A 25,540-nucleotide genomic window follows, 5' to 3' on the forward strand; every position below is an offset into this window, starting at 1 on the left:
GCATGTCATCAGCAGTTAATGATTCATACTGTTACAACTCCTTCAAAAAATGCTCATGTCCTGTTTATTTAACCAGTTTTATTTGACAGTAAATCAGGCTATAGAGTTAACTGCATCACACTCATATTTGAACAGATCATCAGTGTTGTCAGACATAATACTACTCGAGTCAAGTTAATCATAGTGATAATAATTATCAGTGTACAAGTGTTAGGACTTGTTGAGTGCAACATACAGAGGAAAAAACCTTCCAAAGGCTGACGGAGGAAAACCTGTCAACAAAAGCGAGAGTCCGTAAATTCTTTAGTGAATCCTCGACGTCAGAGTCCAAATTAAACACCTCCCACTTCCTCTTAATATTACGCACCCACGAAAACTTGAGTGATTCCCCAAGCACACAAAAATACACTGGGATTTTTTTTTTTACACTGAAAACAACATGCTTTGCTAATTCTCCATCATGATTTAACCATATGCAACACGGCATCAGCCAGTATGCTCAAAATAAAGAAGCAATGAAGAGAAAAACATCCTCGGTGCGTGGTTGAGGAAGTCGGGGGTTAATTTGGAGCTCTGGGGCCCTCTTCAGCTCCCGTTCCAACCTCATGGAGCATAATCACCGGGCCCTTTTCTCCAGCATCGATAAACATTCAGGCAAAGTACAAGATGACCTCTTTCAAAACTTTCACATGTAAGTGTAGACAAAAAATATATGTGCCTGGTTATACAAGTCACTGTTTAAAATTCTACTGTAGTTTGTTCGTACCCGTCTATTCTCTTACAGCTGAGACTGGTCATCTAGAGAGGTATTGAGTAACTATAAGCTTCTGAGGAAATACAGAAAAAACAAGCCCTTCAGTGCTTCCAAACATGCAGATAGGAATGTTGTGACAGTTTACAGCTTCACTGTTATTCCAGAGTCACCTCAATTTAGCTTAAAAAATTCTAGGCCTCTGGATAATTAACTGATTATGCTTAATAACGACATAAATAAGACATAAATAGTGCTGGCTCCAGGCCAGATTCAGTCACTGGATTTAAACAGTTTGAACACATTTCTGTTTGAAGGCCTTTTTTTATGTTTTGTTTTATCCTCTGATTCTGTTGTTTATAATTTAGGCTCATAAAACTCTCCGTTAAATTTGAGGATTTTGGTCAAGTTAACCATCATCTTTAAAAAGAATGATTCAAAGTGCTCTGCACCGCTTCTCCACTGCATAGCGTAACTGTACCGTACAGTTTCCAGCCACAGGGTCTGCTTTAGCAAAACTCAGATGCCCCAAAAAAAGTTAAAGAAACTAAGTCTAGTGTATTTACAAGGCACCCACACTCCATTGAGTCTCACGTGTGATCGAGCGCTGTGGTCCTTCCCTGTTTGGAGTGGGAGTTTCATCACGAGTGTCACAGAAAGGTATTCAAAGCTGACTTTTTGCACACCTTGGAGCACTTCTAGTGTTGTCGTACACAGCAAACACGACAAAAAACTGCTCTATGCAGGTTAGACAAATGCTAGGAATAATTTGCAACTACTCTCTGAGCCACGTCTCGTCTGGAGTGTCAGTACTAAGCAGCTAACATCTCTACGACAGACGCACGGGCGGACGGCGTGCAGCAGTGTATGCTGGTGTGTTACATGGCGGGGGATCGCCTGCCGTCTGGTCAGGAGGAGATGGAGATGAAGGCGTGTCTGTGAGCGTTGTGTGCCACATCTACACACAACTGAATGGCAGGAAGTAGAGGATGGTGGAGAAAAATGATAGCTCGACCCAACCGCCTGCGTTTGGAATGACTAGAGGATGATATGTTATGAAGCTTCGAGTGTCTGGCCACGTTTTTCACCGTCCATCATTTTCTGTCCACAATCATCCGTGCAGCCCTTGTCTCCATATTGCTGCGTCTCTCTCCTCCCTGCATGAACATGATGGATGTAAATGTTCTGGCTGCAAAGTGATTTGAGCACAGTCCATCCGACTCTCTCAGGGGACTTTTAGGTCTCTGGGTTGGGCGTGGCTAGCAACGGCACATTGTCCCGCCTCCTCCTGCCCAGCGGGGGGCGCCTGTACTGCTCCCCGTCGGCCAGCGTCTGGGGCAGCGGCTTCCTCTTGCTCTCGGGCAGCAGCAGGATTGACAGCACGGCCAGCAGGGCCAGAGAGGAGTAGACCACGTGGTGCAGGAAGTAACCGTAGTGGTTCCTCAGGTCCATGAGCGGGGAGCTGAGGCGGCCCACGCAGCCCAGGGCCAGCACTGCGCCCACACCACTGCCCCTGCAGACACACACACATTCAGATTTGACATGTCCACATATACATCAATTTAACACACATATGGGTTTAGATTTCTCAGACTCAGATCCCTCATTCTCAAATACAAATTTAATTTCTCTATGAGTGCTTTTTTTATTACAAGTAAAATAGCTTAAAGGTTCTACATGACTATAGACTATTGATTTATACATTTTGGTCTGTTTTACTGTTTTACTAGATGGTATATTATTTTATTGTTTTTAACATTTTTATCTATTATCATTTGTTCTGTTATCCTTTTATTTATGTATTATTATTATTATTTATTTTATCTCCTGGTTGTAGCTTCATATTTAGCGTACAGACATGATGCTAGCATCGCTTTCCTCACCAAACCAAAGCAAAATATGCATATTTCCAAAAATGCCCTTAACTACTTCTAAACTACTGCTTTTAGTACTAATTAATAACATTTATTTGAGAAATATCAGGTCTTACAAAATAATGTTAATTACCTGAAATTCTCAACTTGAGGCATTTTATTCCTCCATTTCCAAAAGAAGATAAGCTTCGCTGTCATGTAATTTTAAGAGCGATCCCAGTTAATCTTCTCTTCTCGCTTCTCTTCATTACTAATGGATATCAATGGAAATGTCCCTCCTGATTTACTGCATCTTTCATGTCCTGAGTCATTTGGCAGCACGAATGAGCTGAGCTCACGCTTTCTGACAGAAACAAGTACCAATCACAATCTACCGTGTCATATATTAGCACCAAAACTAAATAAAGAAAGACGGCTTTAACTCTGAATTCAGCGTTGCTGTGTTGGTGTTACCTGATGATGGTGGGCATGATCTCTGCAGTGAAGAGGATGCAGAGGGAGGCGGTGGCCTGGGAGGAGAAGAGACCCAGCACTGAGAAAACTGTGATGGCCGTCTCACTGAGATCTGAAGGGGAGGAGGAGGGTTGAGCATCAGTTACTTTGGACGACTTTAACAAAGTGCAGCATTTCTGTTTTTCATTTTGTGGTGATATATCATGATGCCCTGTTGATTTGAAATTATTTCCAATGTAGAACTCTAATCTTTTCCCTGAGGCTTCTGTCATTAACAGCAGACACGGTGAACAGTGAGGAGCCTCTAAGAGTCACTGGAAACAACATCACCCCTCGGAGCTACTGCCCCCTCAGCCTTTGATGCATGATTAAAGCACAGCACCTGACACAGCTTTGACTTTGCTGCCACTGCAGTGTCCTACATAAACTGACTGTTATACTCATTTGCAGACACAAGGGGGAGACTGAGACTGAGGCAACAGTGAATGCAGGGTTCCTGCAGTTTAAGGCAAGCCACATTTAAGACTTTTTCAGACTTTTTAATGCCACTTGCAGTGAAGTTTAAAACCAATTTTCTATTATTTAGGACAATTTTGTTTTGCCCTAATGTTCACTGTCACATAAAACATGACCTTTTTGCCCAGTGAAAAAGTTAGATTATCTATGTTAAATGTTGGAAAAACAACCCCTTTAGAGAGGAACACTTAAAAACCTTTATGATAATACAATATGTTCAAGGTTTTTTATTTGGTTAACCAGCATAAGTGGAAAATATCTGGCATTTCTGGCCTGTTTTTTCAGGACGATTTTGTGTTTCTCACTCCGCATGTGAGATGTCACAGCTCGGATTTCAGAAAAGGAATTTATTAAATTACATAACAAAAAAAAGATATTACCAATTATTTTGAGACTTATAAGATTTATAAAATCCAACTTCCTTGAAGATTTTTAAGATTTTTGAAATATTAATTTAAGTCAATTTAATAATAATTAAGCCTTTATTTTTAGATTAATGAATTCAATGCCTTTTAAGACTTTTTAAGGATCCGTGGGAAGCCTGGAATGTGTTTCTACACCATATTGTGGAAAGACAAAGGCACCCAAAACACTTTTAATCTAATTCATAAAGCCAACATGAAGTCAGTGGTGTATAGATGATCTAAAATGAGCAAATTTTCAATTAACTAACTATAACTTCCATTTCAGTCAGGATTCAAGAAAGCAGAGCCTTTAATCCTCATAAAAGCCTCTCATAATGGCTCTCTACAACAACAGGGGGTGACTTCTGGGGAGATGAAGGGAGAATGTGTCCATCTTGTTGGCCAAGACTATTAATAGCTTTTTTGATCTGACTCTAGATTACCTTGGAGGGGAAAAAAAAAATCCCATAACTAAAGCCTGCTTACACTCCATGAGTCCCAGGAGGATCAAAGAGGCCAGTCCCGTCATCGTCATGGAGAGGAGCAGGATGCCACGGCGGCCGCACCTGTCTACGGTCGCCCAGAGCAACAGCCAGGCACCGCCCCCCGTGCACACTAACAGCAGGTACGTCCAGTAGAAGCTGGGGGCCGTGCCTCTGACATCACCTCGGAAAGAGCTGTAGCAGTGACTGATGCCGTGAGAGATGAATCTGAGGGAGGGAGCGACAGAAAAACAAAGGTTTTAAATAGAGAAGTGGTTCAGAGTGGAAGAATCGCTCTTTGAGGATGAAATATGAGACTGCAGCAGTTCCTGTAAATAAATTGCAAACGGAAAGGGCTGACTCGAAACTGCAGCACTGCTAAATTCATGCCAACAGCGTGGGATGACTTACGAGGTGAAGCCGAGCACACACATGTTCTTCCAGATGTTCCTGCTGTGGAAGAGCTCAGGGAAGGACAGGTGGGGGCGTGAAGAGGGGGCTGGCTCTGAGTCCAGCTCTGCAGCAAAAAGGACAAAACAGGCTCTTTAACTCACAGCTCAACAGCGCAGAGAGTGATGACCTGGTTGCTCTTTTAATCAATAGCTCACTATCCATTTATTTGATCTGAAAAGAGACATGTTCAGGAGCACAACAGTTGACTCAGTGTTGTTGCAGCTCCTGTAGGTCAAATGGAGGTAGTTTAATCGCCACTCAGAATACGGCAGCTGTACTACGATTAATAAAGATAGATTTTACAGTAAACGTTTCTGTTAACCTCCAAATTTAGCATTTATCTGCAGTTTATAAACAATTAATAAATGATTTGTGGCACGTTATGACACTTTGATGTAGTTAGGTAGATATGACGCCATTATGTTGTGTATTAATGCATTTAGTAATGTACTTGGTGTGTGTGTATTTATGGCACCTGTTACAGTATCCTATGTTGGTAAAATGTACCCTATGACTTAGATGTATCAGTTATCAGTAAAATATATCTTACAGAATGAATTTTCTATAACCAGTTAAATTATTTCCGATGAGCTCAAATATGTGCAACAAGCTAGTACTATTATCATTATTATTTTTATTTTGTCTTGCTTTTCTTTTTGCTTTTTTTCCATTTTTAAATTTCTGTAGTATTTTAACTTCCTGTTTTTTGATACAAATTTTGTAATCTCCTGTACCACTATGGCATGTAATTTCATAAAATGCCAAAAAAAAGAAAAAAAAAGATATGGGGCCCCAAAAATGAGGAAGTAAATGTGAATGTGACCAAACTTAACTTGGGGTGTAGGAATGTTAATAATTAACCATTTAACCTTTAACCAACTACAAACATTTTGGCAAATTAATACTATGTTAAACTGTTAAAAATATAATATAATTACACAACAGGGGGGAGATGATAAGACAGCAGAGTCTGCTGCTGCTAAGACTGGAGTCATACGCTGTTGCCAGGGCAATGCCATGATGTCGCTCCTGTCCAAAGAGATGACAACAGCACCCCTCAACAAGCTACTGACCCAGAGGAAGAGGAGGACCCCTATTTCCGAGCAGGTAATTCAACATCTAGCACAAGCTAATATAACAGTAGTAGCTGACATTAAACACTGAGCTGTTAAAGGGGCCCTACAAACTCAAACCAGCACTGAAATAGCTCGACCCTGTTGTTAAACCAGCTAGCCGTGTGATGCTAACAGTAAGCCTAGTCACCGTGTGCACGCCGGATGGGCGGAGAGGGGCAAGGAGACACTAAGTGTCGTAATACACAACATCAGCTCTACAATGAAATAATATTTTACCCATTTTAAATAATAAAAAGTAACAAAAAAAGTCATGTTCAGCCCCCTATTGTCGATTTGCAGATAACGATGGCTAATCAAAAAATTCTAAATAAGCATCCCTATGAGGGTGACAAAGATGTCTCAATCCCGGAGCAACTCCTTATTTTCTGGTCAACATGTTTACATGTGAAGTGTTGTAGAGTCCAGTGAATATACAGCTCAGATTGTTCTGTAGCTGCAGGTCATTATGCTTCATTATCATTCCTTGCGTGTTTAATAACTCATGAATCATAATTGAGCATCATTACCTGCTCCTTGTAGGGGTGTGTGTGATAGGTACTTGTGTTTTGAAATGCACTGCAATAAGTAACACATAAATAATGCAGGATTCATAAACTGAACCTCATACTGATGCAGAAAAACCTGTGCAGCTCTGATTTTGAGGTGGAATATAAGAATGTAAAGTCTACACACACACCTGTGAAGCTCTCGTCGTCTCTCACATCTCTGTTGGAGTTTCTTCTTTCAGTAAAAGAGTTCATGTCCGCAGATCTCTCTGACAGAAGCAGCCAGCGAGGAGACTCTGGAAACACCCCAGGAATGCTGCAGACAAAACATAAGTCCGGATCATTGTTTGATCTTTGTTGACCTTTACCCAGCAGCAAAACTATGAAGCCCATATTTGCTCCTTCAGCATGGAAAATAACTCATGTGGGTCACAAGGGAGCAGAATTCTTTATTTCTTAATCCAGCTTTTCTTCCAAACCTGCAATTCATTGCTAGTAATCATACTTTAATCTCTGTTAATTTGGCTTTGAAACTGCAATGGAGGCTTATCTTGTAACAGAGGTCTTAGAGGGACGGGGGACCTTAAACAAAGCGGTCTTAATGCATTCTGACATGAACTAAAAGGCTCACAGTGACGAGGGGATTGGAATCAATACGATCCAACAAGGCTTTCAGCAAGTCAGCTGGCATCAAGACACTTTATCAAAAGACTATCAGGTTCCTTCACTCTTTTATCCCTGCAGTTTTACATGGAAATAAACACATGTGCACACACACGGGATTAATGTATAAATTCAAAAAAGACAATGCGGATGAATTCCTAAAAATGGAAAGGTAAAAATTAAACATAAATTAAAAACACAGCAACACTAGTAGCTTAGAATCGAATAATAAGACATGTGGATGTGAAACCAATTATGCACACACGTACCCGTAACTGAGAAAGAGTGTTAGCGGTGCAGCGCCAGCTCCCAGCAAGCCCCTCCACGACTGGCAGCCCAAGGCGATGGCGAGCAGCAGGAGCTCTCCAGCTACAGTCATCAGCCCAGCCAGCATGGTCACCACCAGCCTCAGAGACGGTTCACACAGCTCCAGACCTGACAGTCACACACAACATCAACTCTGACTGTTCTTGATACATCAGCCTCAGCTGTACTTTGTGTTTAGCGTCAGTTTGCAGCATATTCTTTACATGTGGAAATACTCACGAGTGATGTACAGAGTGAGGTAGACTCCCGCACTAGCCGCCGCCAAACAGAAACGCATGACGATGAAGATAGAGGGGTACGGAGAGACACACACCAGCACACCAAACACCACGGAGAGGGTCAGAGAGGTGAGCAAAGTCTTTGACCTGCCGAGCCTGCAGGGAAACAGAGACATATAATGATTATTACCTGACTGACACATAATTACACCAAAAAAACGAACTGACTTATCGCTAAATAAAATTGGGATTTTCTTGAGCTAACATTCCAAAGGTCAAATGAGTCTTTTCTTTATCATTAAATTAAATTTAAATCCAAATCAAGATAGAAACATCAAACTAAAATGTAAAACAGCCATGAATGATAATGTGAGTGCTGATAGTGCAAGAGCAAAAACACTACTTCACATGTTTAAATATTAACAGCATGAGAGTTGAGACCAGAAAATAGGACAACGGTCTACTGTGAATATAACAGATAAGATACAATAGAGAAGCACGGTGGGAACTCTATACTTTCACAGCATTACAAACCATTACTGCTGCTGCCAAAATCCCAGTTTCACGTTATTTCCAAATAATTCTGACAAAAATAATAGTAAATGTATAATAAAAACCTTTATAAGTAAATGATTCATTGACAAAGAAAGAAATATAAATAGAAAATATAAACGCATCCTCCAAGCAGCTCAAGTCTGAAGCATAACTGATCAACTAAATTTGATGATTAGCCAATTTTCAGCTGCGTGCATGCGCAGCACTTTTGTTTCCAACCTGCAGGTTAGCACTGTTCTCTTTTCGTCTTTGCACTTTCCTAGGAGGCAACATTAATTCACTAGTCTTAACAAACAGATGCTATGCTCAATTGGTCAGCAAATTAATGAAAGCTGTTAGCTGATTAAACTGGCATCATCTCCCTCACAATTCCCCCCAAAACTACTGCTTCCCCTGTGTGATTTTCAATCCGACAACAGAGCACACACAGGCTGGATCCATTATGCCAATTATCGGAGGTGCTTAGGGGTTGTGCCTAATGCAGACTGCCGAGCATGAGGTCCTAAGATCTAGCAGAGTAATGATTGCACATGCAAAAAAAAGGCTTACACTATTTGACTTTTATGCAATGCATTGCTTATATGTAGAACATTAGTGACTGTAATATATCCTTTGGTTTATCTTGCACAACTTTATGTCACTGTGAACTAACATTTAGGCTGATTGGTACAAAATCTTCCTTCCTGACTCAACTTTGTATTTTGTGTGCCTGCGTGTTCATGTCTCTGTGTGTTGTATGGGTGGTTATGAGGTAGTGAAACTGCAACATAAGGACAAGAGACTGAAGACAGAGAAAACAAGTGATTCAGCAGCACAGATGTCTGCAGATGTTGGACTCAGATGTATTGGAACACATTAACATGTGCGTGTCCTGCGTGACACAGATTCTTTGTGGCATGCTATGACAAGAAAAACCCAAACAAGCTTTCAAAATTGACAAAGCAACCTATTAACAGAACTTCTTGGGTTGCGTGTTTTGTCTTTTCTGCAGATGACAGGCTGCAGGAAACATGCATTACCTGTCAGCAGCATAGCCCAGGCCCAAACAGCCAGTCAGGACTCCCAGGATGAAACACACCTCCTCCACTGGGACCAGCCAGTACTGACCACACACCAGATCCCACTGGACAGCACAGACACAAGAGGGACAAAGACAAACCTGTTAGTTATTACCTGCACAGGTTAGCACAACATAAAAGTAAGACAACAGGGAGTTATCAGTAAACAAAACCACACAAATGGAGCAACAGGAGGATGGAAGTCATGGACAAGCAACATACAATCCAGCTGTGCACACGCTGGGATCCTTTAGAAAACAGCTATGATGGCTGCAGGCGATGTGGAACTATTTTCATATGTTGATAGAAAAAAACATCAACAGTGGTTCACAGACACACTGATGCTACACTTTCACAGCTCATTATTGCACGCTACAGTCTGTTTTTGTTGCATTTTTCACGTGTTGTTGCTCTGATTGGTTGTAGGTCCATCTATTTGCGCTCAAAAGCGTTTTGTTTTTTTTTTACGGCTGTCGATAACCTTCCCTTGAAAATTGAAAACGAACCGAGAGGTCTCAAATGAACCGAGAAGTCCCAGACTAATTCACAATTGTAATTAGATTTGGTGACTTCAACCTAAAATCACTATTGGTATTAAAATATGTGCAACAGGTTGAGCAACATATTTGAGAGTTTGTAATAAACTGTAGGTGAAAAGTGTTTTGTAGTAAAAAAAAAAAAATCATACTATTTAAACCCTTAATTCCTGACTGAATAGCAGACTATTTGGTAAACTGGTTAATTGTCAGTAAACTCATGAAGGAAAACTGTGTGCGCAAAAGAAAGCTGAAAACTCACAATGTACTTACACCTGGCTGTGGAGACTTATTCTTTAACATGAGGTTTTCCTAATATTCCTTTCATGAGTGTCTAGTTTTTAAGTTGACTAAAATACAAATAGAAGCTCTTTGCCTACAAAGAGAGATTAAAAATGTGGCCTGATATGTGTTGGCTTCCTGTCTGCATCTTTTAAAGCCCTGAGGAAAAATTTATAACATCACAGAGCATTCACATTGATTGCTAGTTTGACTTACTCATGGAGAAATTTGCCTTTGGCAAATTAAATTGCTTACTTGATTAATTAATTACTTGCTTGGATTTAAAAGGCAGCCAAGTTTTATTTATTCACAAAATATTACCATTCAGTTACTAGATGGTGCAAGAGTATCTGTGTCTGGTCCTTGTTGGATGCAGTAACAGTTGTGCTTTTACTGTTGTGAACACCTGGATTACAAAAGGAGATCAGAGGCTGGGATAATGACGCAGTATAAAGCCTTCAGGATCTATTAGACTCACAATACAAACACAGACAGATGCATCCTCATAATATTACTGTGTATGTTGTGATAATAGTGGATTAATTTTACAACCGTAGCATTGGCAGCAGAAGCAAGAATAGTAGTAAACAGAAGTAACAGCAGTGTGACATTGTGGCCACATGTATTTACTGTGTGACTGTACATAACATTGTATCCACATGGAAAGTCGGCACATCTGTTAAAAAGAACAGATATCTGCTCTCATATCAGAGTTTTAATCACATTAAGCGGACCCACTGATTTGCATTAACAGCTGAGCTCTGCTAACGTCGCTGTCTGCTGGCTGCTGAAAGCAAAAGTGATTTTAATGATCTAGAGAGGGAGAGCAGAGGGCCGGTGATAAAAAGAGCCTTACATAATTGGAGCCCGTGCACAGAAACATAAAAGCCTGTCACATAATATCAGCTGTCCTGTTGCTGAGGCGCAGAGCCACAACAAGGCACACCAGTTGGGTAAAGGGCAGCATAGCAACCCATAATGGTCTTATGAGAGGCATGCTTTGGACAACAACCGGAGGGTAAAATGCAAACAAACCAGTTTGTAAACTCCCCAGACTGGTTTTGAGAATGAGGCTCGGGCACTAGTCAGGTACATTGTGTCCCTGTGGGAAAGGACTGAAACTTAACCATTCCTTCCTTTTACATCTCTGACTGAAACAACGCCTCGCTGCTGCTGCTGACGAACTCAGCTCACACTTTGCTTATTCATGTGATGTTGTAAATTTCCACTCAGCTTTGCTGTCAGAAAGACCCGGGCCAAAAGATGTTTTAGATCAGAGTGAGATCAGAGAAATTTAAGGATGACTTTTCAGCTTGAAAGAAACAAATAGTCCCATTATGATGAACATAATTTTAAATAGTGATGTCAGTATATGTGGTATTATTCATTTTATTAGAAAAATCAATGTTTTATCTGAAAAAATCCATAGTATTACAATAGATGGAATACCTACATAAAGCCATCCTGATTATTGATTTGCTATATTGCCCCCAGTGGCCTAACTGGGTGATTTTGCAGTTACTGTGGCTTACAAGTAAATATTTTGGTGTAGCTTCGCTCAAATAAATTGTCAAAAAAAGTAAATAAACAGTTAAGAAAAAAGAAACATCCATAATTTGTGTCAGCTGTAACTGCGAGTTGGCCTAAAGTCATGTGTAAATGTTTAAAAAATATCTAAAAATGATAAATACACTGTTTAAATAGTAAACTAACCAAAAGTAATGAATATCCAGCTGATAGTTAGCTGAAAGTAATGGATAAATGGTTGTAATAGCTTAACATCTAGCTTAAAAATGCAGCCCTGACCAAACTAACTTAAGCATTGAGTGATTATTTGTATGAAAAAATCTGTCATTAGAGCTCAATACTGTCCTGCTAATGATAAATTCGAATAGATGCATTCAGAACTAGGGCCGAACAATTTATCATTATTATACTGATATCCTAATATTAGAGTAGATATAGTTTTTAGAACTGCAACAATTATTTGATTCGCTGCAAACTACGGAATTAACCACCAATAATATGATAGTCAAATAATCGATCAGTTGGAGTTTTTTTGTTTTTTTTTTTAAGTAAAAAATTCTCAGATTCCAGCTTTTTATATGTAAATATTTTCTGGTTTCTATACTTCTCAATGGCAGTCACCTGAATATTTTTGGGTTGTGAGCAAAACAAGATATTTGAAGACATCATCCTGGGGTTTGAGAGACACTGATTGCCATTTTTACACATTTTACACAACAAATCTATTAATCATGAATAATCAGCAGATGAATTAAAAATGAAAATAATCATTAGTTGCAGCCTTATTGTCTTAGATTATGTATATTGTATTGTAAGTGACATCTTTTCCTGGTTTAAAGGCTGAATTACATAATTGTGTTGTCATTTTCTAAACTTACCAGACTGTTCTAGTATTTGCATTTACCCACTCAGTCATCATATCCACATTACTGATGATTAGTTATTGAAAATCTCATTGTGTGACTATTGTGTGAAAGCCCATTTGGTCAAATATGTCATGACATTTGATTTTCTTCATATCGCCCAGCCTTGTTTGGAACCTGATGGGCTACACTGATGAAGGGTTAATCTGACAGGGGTGCGGGGGTACATCTTGAAGAAAAAGTTAGGAATGACATGTATGTTTGTACGTATGAATGTAATCTCATGGTATAATATCACCATACTGCCCAACCCCAGTGATAACAGGAAGTGTGTGTGCATTAGCTCGTAGATCCACAGCATAGAGATGTTAAGTGCAGTTTGCCTGTAGTGAAGTGACACAGTATTTATTGATCAGTGGCAGAGGCGAAGCTGATCAGAGGCCCTCCTGCTTCCTGTTCACCCGACTGCCAGCTCAGCAAAGCGAGGCAGCGCTGCAGGAACAGATCATCATGACAGCAAAAAATACTTTGTGAGCTCAACCAGACTTAAAATATGTCCGTCTCCTTGTATGTCTCAGTGTGTAAAATGAGAGGTGGAGGTGAGCATGCTATTTACTGCATGTCTATGAGAACGCTTTTGCACACATGCCCCTGCTAAATGCTTCCCTTGGCAGCGTTTATGTATCCTCCCCTCGCTGCAGTGATGTGGGTGGATTACCAGCGAACTGCCCTAATACCATGGACTGGAGGGCTGGGTGTGGTTCCCACATTCAGTAGGCACCAGAAATGAAAACAGACACACAAGCCACAGAGTGACCAGCCCGACTGGAAAACTGTGAGCATCTGGCTAGGCTCTGTTTAACATATTAACAAGAATAATTCAATGTTTTCTCTATAAAATTCAGCTCTAAAATGGAAATGCATGTTTTTTTACCCCACTGGTCAAACAAGCAGTGTACATTCATACCCTCACACAGGTAAATACCTGCAGTATCATGAATATGAACAGCATGACGGAGCCAGAAGCAGCTTTTTCCTACAGACCTAAAATCTATAATTTCATTGAGAAACGCGAGCTCCACTGGCAACCTGAATACACTGTTTTGTGTAATTCGCTAAGAGCATTGATTGTGTAGTTATGAGCATGAGAGGAAAAGAAACCACCTCATATTGTTGACGCAGCGATACTTCACAAACCTATCAATACTGCCAATGCGTTTAGGAGACATAATGCAATTTAAAGGCAAAATAATATCATGTTGACAAAATATTCCATCTTCCATTGTAGCTGCCTTCAACCTGCCTGTCTGCTGTTTGAACACAGTGATCAAGGTGATAGGAGAGTTACAGTTAAACGATTAAAGATACGAAGGTGTAGACTAGATGTTCAAATCCTCACAGCAGAGAGGTAAATTATTTAAATTCCTTAATCCCAGCTTTGTAAACTGCAACTGAGGTACCGATGAGCAGGGCATTTTATCCCATTAAGGACAAATTGCTGCCAATCATTGAGAATTTAAGATATTATGTCTGTGCTAACGTGGTTGTGAATAAGGGATTGTTCCTTCTCAGTGACGTATTTAAGGAAACCGTGACCTCTGACGTCGATAAAACACACATTCCTGAATGAGTCACTGAGCGTTATCTAACCTGGCTTCACAGCCCTCCTTTCGTGGCTGAATGGAAGACTTATGAAAAACTTACAAGAGTACTGCAAGACTCACTGTGGACAGATTGGAGAGAGTAGAAAACTGATGCAGCAGAACCAGAGATATCATTCTTCCTTTTCAAAAACGGGTACTTATATTACCCACGTTAAATCAATTAGTTGGAAAACAAAACTATGTATATTTAAAAGCTAGCACTGTTTGAAGGTTTAGGGAGAAGGTGAGCTGGAACGGAAATGGCAACAAAGACGTACTGTGGAAATTTTAAAATAAAGGCCTAACTTAAGCTCTTTTTACACAGTGATCGCACAAGGGCCACTGCATCAGACTGTCCTAGGATTAACCTCAGCATCATGTGACTACCTCAAACGTACATTTGTTACCTGCTTCAAACAGAAGGTTTGTGTTGGAAATTGTATCACGATCTCTGACATTGTGAGCTTTCCTGAATGCACCAACAAGGAAGAGTTTTCACAACAACTCCTGTCCCACACACTTTTTCTCCGACCCATAGGTACAAATGTGTGCAGCTGTGTTAAAGTTTAGCGTGGCATTGCAAAAAAAGGAAGGCTGCATGCTCAGCAAGACCCTCCTGTGGATAAAAACAGGATAAAAAAAGAAACAAACGTTTCAGCATTTTAAGGCGCTAAATCCATACATAAACAAAAAAAGTAGCCTTCTCACAGAAAGCCAAAACAATGAAGTAGGCCAGGACTGTAATTAGCCAGCTCTCAGACCGGAGCTTTACCTCAGTAACGATGTTGTTCCTCAGCCCCTCCGTCACGTTGTAGTCCCAGCCGGCCTCGCAGTCCACCACTGCAGACTGGCTGCCGTTGACATACTGCTTACACTGGGACAAGCCTCCGCTGTCCCAAGGCCTCTCCCCCTTCTCCCAGGGCAGGGAGGCGTTCAGCACCTCAGGTGATGGTAAGGGCCCCGGCAGGTGGCAGTGGTGGGGCGGGGAGAGGGTGATGAGGGGGTCGGAAGAGAGAAGGAAGGCCAGGAAGAGGTTGGGGAGGATGGAGAGGGCGATCAGCACCCTCTGCTTCTTCCTGCCCAGAGCCAGCACCATCACCTCTCCTGTGGGAGGAAGTGAAGGTGGAGGCGGGGAGGGAGGAAGAAGAAGGGGCTGGGGAGGAGGGAACGGGGAGGAGGGAGGGATGGAGGGGGAGCAGGGCATGGGGAAGGGGAGACCGGAGGGGGAGAGTCTGGGGATGTCATCATTAGTTGGGGTTAAAGGTGGGTATGTGGGGACGCTGTCGTGATGGTGGGGAGAGGGGAAGAGACGTGGGAGAGCTCTGTGGAAGAGAAGAAGTGCACAGCATTATTTTTATAATGCAGACATGGAGCAGACTAAATCTTTCACTCTTTGAAACCTTAGGGAAAAAAATTTGGAATGAGCAATTTAATAAGAAATGACCCCAAAATGAGGAAGATATTAATAAAATCTTATAAGAAAATTGCCTAAAAAATAGCTTTTTTGTTTGATGTTTTTTTAAAGGAAAAAACAAAAATAAACAAAGAAATTACTTGGTAAAAATTTAAATAATAATAATATAATAATAGCTTTATGTAACATAAAATGAAATGTATAATAATTATTATTGATTATTATAACTTTATATATTCCCCTAGTTTAAAAAAATGAATAATTCTCTCTCCCTCTTTCTTATTTTTCAAGTTTTTACAAATTTCTTGCATTTTGCAGGACACTTCTTTTTAAATTTCTGATTTCCCATTTTTTTGAAAGAAAACAAACCAATTTGCTCACGTTTCGGAAGATTAAATGCTTGTGAAAGGTGTGTTAATGCAGCGCATAAAAACCTGTCGATCCAGGTTTCAAAGGGTTAAAGAGACAGCAAGAGACGTTCTGACATGTCACAGTCGGAAAAGCAGGTGTAAATACATAAATAATTGACAGCTGAATTCCATTGAGCTGCTCCTATTTCAGGGTCCTGGCATTGTGTGCACTAGGTGTGTGTTCAGCACATGTACCACCCGTGTGGTATCTCCTGCTGGACCACGTGTTGCGTAGTTACACTAATGTGAAAGTTCACAGTAACGCTGCATTTTGTCTACGAGTTCCAGAGAGAGACACACCGAGTAATTTCACAGAGGGACGACACTATTTAAAGGACGAGAATGAACAGAAGAACAGTGTAACCATACAGGGGCAGAATATATTTACATACTTCAATGCTTTCTATGCACTGAGAGTAAATTTGGTAACAGGATTATGAGATCATACCTGCACACTTATAAACAGATCCTCTACAAAAGTGATCCAATTCCAAATAGATAAGAGATCTGAAATGATTGGTCAATATTTAGATAGCCGATCAGAAAAATAATCAGTACCTATTTAGATCTATTAATCATTTAACAATGAGGGATGAGGGAAAAATGGATACAGCATGGATATAGTATCAGATCGTAGAATTTTTGTGTGGTAATATCGTATCAATATAGCACACCAAGTTTATCAATGATAAATATTACAAATACATATGAAATTGTTGGTAACTAGAATAATCAAAGTAATGGCTTTTACTGTCCACTACATATGTTTTTCTGCAATAAAATTATTACAGTAAGATGAGCAGATTAAATACTTGTATATAAAACAGATGTTGACAAAGTTTTCCTTTGGAGACATAATTTGCAATTTAAAAAAGGATATCAATCCTAGTATATGTTTTGCAATACTCAGCATATTGTCACATGTTTAAAATAGCAATATTATTGTATCTTGACATAGGTATTGTGATATTAGCATATCATGGGGCCTCTGGTGATTCCCACCCTATTTAAATCAAACAAAAATACCAAAAATGTCCTAGGTTTAGCCTCTCAAACGTGTGGATTAGCTAATTTTCTTTGCCTTATGTTAGAGTGAAATGAATCTCTGCACTGACAATCATGTGGGAAATGATGACCATATGTTTTCTGAATGTCAGCACAACTACAGAGAAAGGTATTTGCCAAAGTATTATTTAAACGGCCCATCTATGTCTAAGTTAACTTTGTTATTTCAGTCAGACAAGCAAAACCTCATCTGTAAACTAGGTGAATTTTTGAGAGTGCCTTTAAGTAACATGAGTTGTACTTTAGCCATGCCGTGTGCCATTGTTCTGTTATTTGTGTGCGTAATGTTTGTACTCCATAACATGTGATGTGGTCTTGAGCTAAATAAATGAGTGAAATGGACTGAAGCATGGATAAATTTGATGACATCACCTTGGGCGTTTTTCACTAATTCATGACATTTTACAGACCAAACAATTAATAGTTAATGAAAAGTATTATTAGTTGTAGTACTTTTCCTTTTCACTGTTTATAAATCACTAGGTATTGGTTATAGGCCTAACAGAAAGCTTATTTTATGCTTTGTCATGTGAAGACACCCACCATAGTTTTTCCTTTCTGGAAGGGATTTACTGTAAAATTGGGTGACTGACTTCAAAAATCCTTCCAAGAATGACCCCAAATTTGTCTATTGGGAGATGAGTCAGACTCACCACCAAGAATATCTAACCAGAATTTGGTTTGCCACTTAGAGGCTTCATCACTGCAGCCAGAATTGTTCTTCGCCACCAGAAGAGTCATACTTGACCAGAAATGAATGACAGGGTGACGCTGATGACTGATAATGCTTCTTTTGAATGGATGATAGCTGGGTTCATTGATAACAAAGGGGAATTTTATCAGGTCTGGAATCACTTTTTGAAACATATAAAAGGATAAAATGGGTATGAGAAATAGGGGTCAACTGATTCTGGATTTTCAGAGCCAATAACAATTATTAGTGCTTAATGAGACCCATAACTGATATTTGGAACTGATATGCATTTACAATAAAAATGAAAATATTTGTCAAAATGTAGAATTTGGAATATTACAAACTCCAACACACAACTTAGTTTTAAATGCCTTTAGCAAATGTTCAATCAAAACTGAACCTTTCAACATCATATACAGCATGTTCCCTGCAAGTTCAGTTAAATTTCAACAAAAAATGAATGAATAAAAACAGCTCCCTGTGGTTTTAAAGAGTTAAGGTTCCTCCTATGCTGATACTTTCTTTGCATGTATTGCACACTGCCTTCCCTCCACTTTTTAATTATTTAATCATATTGGCTATCATTAAAATAAAATGCTGTTACAGATAATCACAAAATGCCAAATATTGGCCGATAATTGGCCAAGCCCATAATCTGGCAACCCCTAGTACTGTTTATGTTAAAGTGTTCGTTTTTCTTTCTAACTTGTCATTTATCTCTCCCAAAAATGTAAATACAACACAGAGAAGAAACTCCAGTCAAGAGGCTATTTGTTGTCAGAAAAATAGAGGTCAGTAACCTCTGTGGGCACATGGGGCCACAGAAAAATGTTATAAATAAAAGTAAAAGTTTAAAAAGGTTGTGGGTTATAATCCAAACAGATGGATGTATAAAAAAACCCCTGAAATGATGGGTGTTTTGGGAAAGGAGGGAGCCCTTCCCTCTCTGTATTACAGGCTGCTCTGTGTGTGCTCCCAGTTGAGGGCAGGAATGTGAACAGCCTGTGCTTTCCTCAGCAGCCTCCTCTCTGTCCCTGCACATGGTGCTCCTCCAGCAGCCTGTGTTGCCGTGTTTTCCTTACACAGGGCCAGGAAGTCTTGCAAAAAAAAAGGAATCCCACAGGGTTACATAAGAGCTTTTACACGAGGGGGGAAAAGGACGTGTAGGGAATGTAACACACGGGGGCTGGCTGGCCTCTGTGGAGGTACTGACACAATAAAACAGAGCAGTGGGCACTGTGAGGAGAATAAAATCACAAATGTAAGCGGGGAAGCAGCTGGGCCAAACGGGTCCTACAAGACTCGCACCTGCCCCAAACACTGTCCTCACACACAGCTGCTGTAACAACGTCTGCACGACTTCAAAACCAGACTCATACTGTTACTCACCTTTTTAAAATGTTGCCAAATGTGAGCCAAAATCCTACAGCCCGTTGTCTCTTCCAAACATCCAAAACATTGCGGGGTGAGAGGGGAGACGGACTACTTTCACCGCATTCACCGTGTCTCCTCTGCGCCTCGATGCCAGTCTCCTTTGTCTGTTACGAAAAAAGACATTTCTGTCCCGGACAAGTGTTGTAGCCTCCCTTAAACACCAGTGCTGTCTTTGACACACGCAAGGACACCGGACTCCTGTTAGTCCTGAGCACAGCTAGCCCTCCGCCACTTTGAGGTGAGGTGATGCTACACTCCTCTCCTACCGTCGCTCGGGTTCAACGTAGCTTTTTAGTCCATGTTTCTGCCTGCCGACATCACGAGAAATGATTAAAGAAGGTATAATTGTGTCCGACATCATCTTAAAAAGGAAACGCGTCGTCAGTGAGCCGGTGGCGGACAAAGAGCGGGTGGAAAACTGCATTGGGAGAAGCCTGTTTATAGAGACGAGCAGCTCCGACACCGGCGGCGGCACACTTCGGCAAAAGTCGGCTAAAATCGGCAAAGCGACGTCCCCTCGTCGCACTGTTGTCAAAGATCGTATACAATAAGATGTTGTATCACTCAACTATAAATTGCTGCTCCCTTTATTCACTATTTTATTGACTGTTTCCGGCACACCTACAATTGTCCTTATCATTTATGTTATTGAAAAAAAAAGATTGTAGATTTGCATGTTGTTGGAGAACAACATCAAAAGGTAATATACCTTATAAGCTTCCCAAAGTATGCGAGAAACAAGGACTCCATTCAAGGGTCCCTTATGAGACAATGGGCCCCTGGGCACAGATATAATAATAATAATAATAATAATAATAATAATAATAATAATAATAATAAAAATACAAAATAATAATGTATTTTTCATTGCACCTCTAAAAACTGAATTTACCAAGTGTTTTGGCGAGAAAAACAAAAGCAGAAACACACACACACACTATTGTATTATTATCTCATGCTGTTGTCTGGCTGTATATTAATTTGAAGGGTTATCATTAAATCAGTAATATATACTTTTTTCTGAATAACTAATTCTAAAAAAAATAACCTAATTGAATTATTGTCACATTTATTTGTCTCTAATTTGTCTCTAAATCCAATCAGGCTCACATTCTTTAGTTCTTTTTTTTTTTTTTGCTTAATGTACAGAAAGCTTACACTAGGACCTACTGGTCATGCATGGTTGGCATTTTTATTATTCTTATGTCCTTGTAGGGTTTAATGAATGAATGAATGAATGAATGAAACTTTTATTGCCCCTAAGGGAATTTGTCTTGCATCAAGAGCATAAAAAACATGAATGACACAAGACACCAACATTCACAATGGACAGCACATAAAAGCATAAAACAATTTTGCACATGTTTTATGTTGATATCTGATTTTTTTTTTCCTCGGGAATCCTATTTCTGCAATCTTTACAAGGGTTTGGGGGAGTTTTTGCTTTATGCATGATGCATATATTTTATTTCCCTCCAGATCTAAGAATCGTTGTCAGTCAAGAGCCACAGACATTTTTATTTGCGCCTTTTATTTTAATTTTGTTCAAAGGGGTGGCAGAAAAGAGGCTCAGGAAGAAAGAATGTTTATGTAAGAGTACTTGGAAAGTGTGGCTTTTGTATGACTTACAAAATGTACATATGATAATTTTTTTCCATAATGAGTGAGTAATTAGCCTAAAAGAAAAAAGAGGAAGAAGACAAACTATTTGCGTTTCAAGTTTTGTACACGCCTACATTTACTACAGACACTGAAAATTGTTCTTGTGCAAGAATATTCAGCAAACACAGCGATGCAGTCGAAGAAGGGGAGAGTAAGTCATCTGTTCTTTGTTAAATGTCTGTACAGGAGGCCTACATGCAGTCCTCTGCCGCATGGTGGAGCCATAAATCACAGGCCACTACAAGAGACAGCTCTGACTGTACTTCCATGGTCCAGGCTGATGTGGGCTTGCTCTTTGTCATGAATTTGCAATGATTAAGATGTCACTATCATATAAGAGAAATGACACATATTGTTTTTCTTGGAAAACGTCCCTGTTCCCTCGTTTATCTTGAGGCATATTAATTATATTCCCTTGTATTTGCATTTGCAAGACCATCACTACTAATTCTGCAATTAAGGGTCTTTTTTTGATAGACTTTTCCCCTTCTGGTACACCAGTCTCGAGCATGACAAGCATCTCCACCTTGTTTTTAGGCGGAAAACATTGTGAGATTTGATCTGTATAATAGTGCACCGTGATAGCATCCTATTTCATGGACAAAGACGTGACTAATGGCTTCAGACAGCCATTTGGTAATGACTGCTGAGCTACACTTGATGGCACTAACGCAGGTGTTGCAGCATTCAAAGTGGAAGGCTTTGGCCAGACAACACAGACATTGCTGTAAATTTGAATGTTTTAAGCCATAAAGCGTCTAAACATCAAGAGTCCTTAGAGAATAGATGTATTAAATATAAAATCACCATTACATCATGTCATGTTGGTGTCTGCTGTGTTTGTGTCACTCACTGAGTATGACCATAATGGCTGCCACTTCCCCTCTAAACACCAAGATAACGTCTATATTACAGCCAAGAAAAAAATTGTGGTCTTTTATCTATTGCATCAGAAAGCTGGATTCTTACATTTTCTACCTGTGAGAAACTAAAAATAAAAAGTGTCACACTTTAAGTAAGAGAAATCTTCCTCAGATAATCAAACAAAAAGCATTTCACACTGCTGCAGATTGTCTGTCACTGCAGGGCTCCTTGTGATTGATCACGTTGGTATCATCAATGGAAAGTTTTATAAAGGTGTGGTGGGAACAAGAAAAACAAAAAGGCAGGCGTCTGACCGCAGAGTTGTATCTCTAGCTGTGAGCATGTGTGAGTGCGGAAGTGCTGAAATAGAGGTAAAAAAGTTTCCCATATTTGGACTGTTTATAAATTCAGTCATTCTCTGTTTTAAAGATAAAAGTCCAATTAACTTCTTAACTATCACAAAACCTGAACTGAGCAGGGGCTGTAAGATTGGAGCTGCTTCACTGGGGCTGTGGTGGGGTTCATATGGTCTGCTGGTATTGAGTAACTTGTAAGGGATTAGGTGAAATACAGTCTTTCTTCACTCTGGTGAGATGTTGCAGTCCTGGGACCACAGATTGCCCCACACGACGCTGCGGGACATTTCAACAGACATGGTCACACAAACAGTCAACACATGACAGGCTGTAAGTAGCCGGTATCACACTTTCACTCTCCTTTGTTAATGAGGAGTTTGATGCCAAAATGACACAAAGATTATGTACATTTAGGGGATAAAGTCAGTGTACATTTAGAGGATAAAGTCAGTGTTTGTATCAAATAATTATTAAAACAGGTGATCAAAATGTTAGCATTTAGTCTTTTAGGAGGAACTTTAGTAATCCACCATTTTATTGATTTGCCTTTTATAAGTAAGAAACGAGAGAAAATACTTTTTTAAATATAGGCTATATACATGTGCATAAATATCCACACCGACATATATATCTATATCTCAATGATCTCTGAGGAAAGAAAACAAGAGCAAAAGATATTTGTGTAGCATATATGTTCAATTCTATTGATTATTACCAACTTAAAGGGGAATTACACACATTTTCAAAATTTATACACATTAATCCTATGGTCTAAAAAAGCCCAAAAATAAAACTAAAGACAAACTTTAAACCAAACCCAAAAAAATTGAGTACTAAAACTCACATTTGTGATGTCATCAAGTATAAAGTGTAGACAATGAATTCAGAACAATATTATCATGCGTTTCAGTAATCCAAACACATCAGCTTTCACACCTGTGTTTCGTTACTGCCTACGCCATTTGTGACAGTAGGTCAAATGGCCCCGTGCGTAGTTATTACATCCACTTTCTTGCTAGCTGCTATGTAGCATGCTCGCTTGTTACGTTAGTGTTTGTGTCGGTGCAGCTGGAGACATGTCTGTTAGCAGAATTCAGTATGACAAAATGATGGATGGCCATGCAACACTTTGTCCAATTCGATGTAATATGGGCAAGTTAAAGCCTGCTGTCACCAAAACAACTACCTCATGCTGCACTGATGACTGTTATTGTTGGGGACGCATCAGGACGCATTAGCATTTAAACCCAGCCTATAAACGAGGTGCCCTTTGACGTCCAAGTTTCAGACTTTCAACTTTCCAAGGCTGTAGAAATGATATACCTGAAATCTTAATTTAAGTGATGTTTCCTTTTAATTCACATTGCTTTGTCCAGCATTTCACTGTCATGTGTCTTCCTGTAACACTGGTATAGACTGAATTTGCTGCAGCAGATTTGTGGCCCCCCAAAACAAGATACAGGTCCAACATCTCATCTTTCAGTATGAGAAGAGTGTGCTGTTCTCTGATGCTTTTGGAGTATCATTATTGACCCTGTGTTTGTAGCTTCTAACATTACTGATTATCTGTGCAGAGCTGCACTGGGTAATAACGTTTAATGAAACCCTCAGTGACTGGATGTGATTAGTTTTATTTCCTGGTGGATTAATCAAACTGCACAGTTAACAGTGTGTGTGCTGCTCAAAGTGGTGCTGATATTATTATCAGTTCAGTTTAGTGAGTTGGAAAATTGAATACTAACATAATTTAACAAGGCAGAGTTTAAAAAAGGATGTTAATATTATTTTCAACTACTGTTATGTTTCTAGTAAATCCAGGAAGTCTTTCCCAGTAACTATAATAACGACAAATGTCTTTATGCTTTATTTTGTAATAAAGTATAACATTTAAGATTGGTGAACATTTGCATCCATTTGGCCTCATGTGGTCTCTGTTGCCAAAACAGTAATAAAATAAAGCACAATTAGGTGTGTTTTTTTAAACTAACTCACTTGTTATATATTTAATATTTTAGCCATCAAAGAAAGTAGACATGGAAAAGAAACTGCAAATGTGTTTTCTTTATTTTGAATATCATACCAAAACTAATAAGTCATATGGTCCTTGATCTTGGGGACCAGATGATAAGGAATCACTGGTTTTGCTTATCTAATATGAGTTGAAAATGCTTTGCCCAAATGTCACAACTATAGATTTGGACTAAGATTTCAAGAAAAAAAAAAAGACACATGTCTGGCTGGTTGCCCCCACCCCCTTCTCTGTGTGTCCCTATCTCTCTATCCCTTCACTACCATCACAGCCACAGGAAGGCCCTGGCAGCCCGAAACACTGATACTATCTCTGCGCTCCTCATCTCCGTCCTCCGCTGTGTCGAAATCTTGCCCATCCCACAAAGGGAAACCGCTGGTGCACAACGGTCCATGGCATGATGTCCGTTTCTGTGGGTAGACAACTTATGGTAAATGATGTGGCAGGTGCACGCCATGTTCCCTGATGAAGGATGTAGTGGAGAATGAATGAGAGTAAAAGTGGGGTTATGTCACACCATTTTCTGTGAGAGGGATGTGTGGTTTAAAGGTACAGTGCACTAATGGGAGCTTGTAAAGGCTATTTGAGGACACACTGAAGCTGCTGTGATGTCCTTTGTAAATATTGTCATGTTAAAAATATAATTTGGCAGAATTGTTACTTATTGTCACCTACTGGCAGATATAAAACATGTTTAATCCAAGCTTATTTGTTTATTTTGAGAAAATATTTGACAAAGTATTGCTTTAACAGTACATTGCTATCATAAAAAACATTCAAAAACATGAAAAGATAAGGTAAAATATAAAACTGTGATGCTATTTCAAGTAATTCCACATTCATTTAGTGACAAAAGAGTAATTTACAGAGAGAGACATTTATTTCATTGAATCGCCTACAAACCACACGTGGTTGTGTAACCTAGTTGGGTAAGAACACTTACAATCATCTCTGACAATGACAAGAAGTGTCAGGTATGATTAGGAAACATTTGTAAAATCAGATCAAATCTGTCTAATGCACAGCAGGCCTCTGTTTGAAGGGTCTGTGAGGATTATGCATGTGTGCAAAATCATTTCTTTAGGGACCTTGAGGAGAGTTCATCTGGATTAGGCTAAAGTGAAGTGCAGCTTTAAAATTTTGTTGCGAGGCCTATTTGTGCAGCATTTAGGAGTTTTTAGATCTATGGTACATTAAGTTTGCCTTCAAATCCTTCTCCCATCTCATGTAGCTAAGTACAGATCTTGATATGCACAGACTTGCTTCTGGTTTCTGCGTCTCTCCAGTCTCTCCACACACAGTTTAGACTTTACAATGACTTTAGAGCATCTACATGCATACCCATCACTCATCTTCTGTCTTTGAATTAAGATTCAATGTCTCTCG

General features: G+C 39.6%; 1 protein-coding gene across 1 annotated transcript; it reads right to left on the minus strand.

The window, feature by feature from the left end:
• Nucleotides 1–63: 63 nt before the first annotated feature.
• Nucleotides 64–19,723, minus strand: slc22a17 (solute carrier family 22 member 17). The gene is given in 12 exon segments (XM_042510811.2): nt 64–2,264; nt 3,079–3,190; nt 4,485–4,708; nt 4,892–4,997; nt 6,746–6,870; nt 7,487–7,652; nt 7,764–7,918; nt 9,337–9,440; nt 14,999–15,349; nt 15,351–15,399; nt 15,401–15,548; nt 19,199–19,723. Coding segments are annotated over 11 exon segments (1,743 nt in total). The 5' UTR covers nt 15,475–15,548; nt 19,199–19,723; the 3' UTR covers nt 64–1,987.
• Nucleotides 19,724–25,540: the final 5,817 nt, after the last annotated feature.

Source organism: Plectropomus leopardus, chromosome 21 (assembly GCF_026936395.1).
Source record: "Plectropomus leopardus strain MGB_pleo_1.0 chromosome 21, ASM2693639v1, whole genome shotgun sequence".
NCBI lineage: Eukaryota > Metazoa > Chordata > Actinopteri > Perciformes > Serranidae > Plectropomus > Plectropomus leopardus.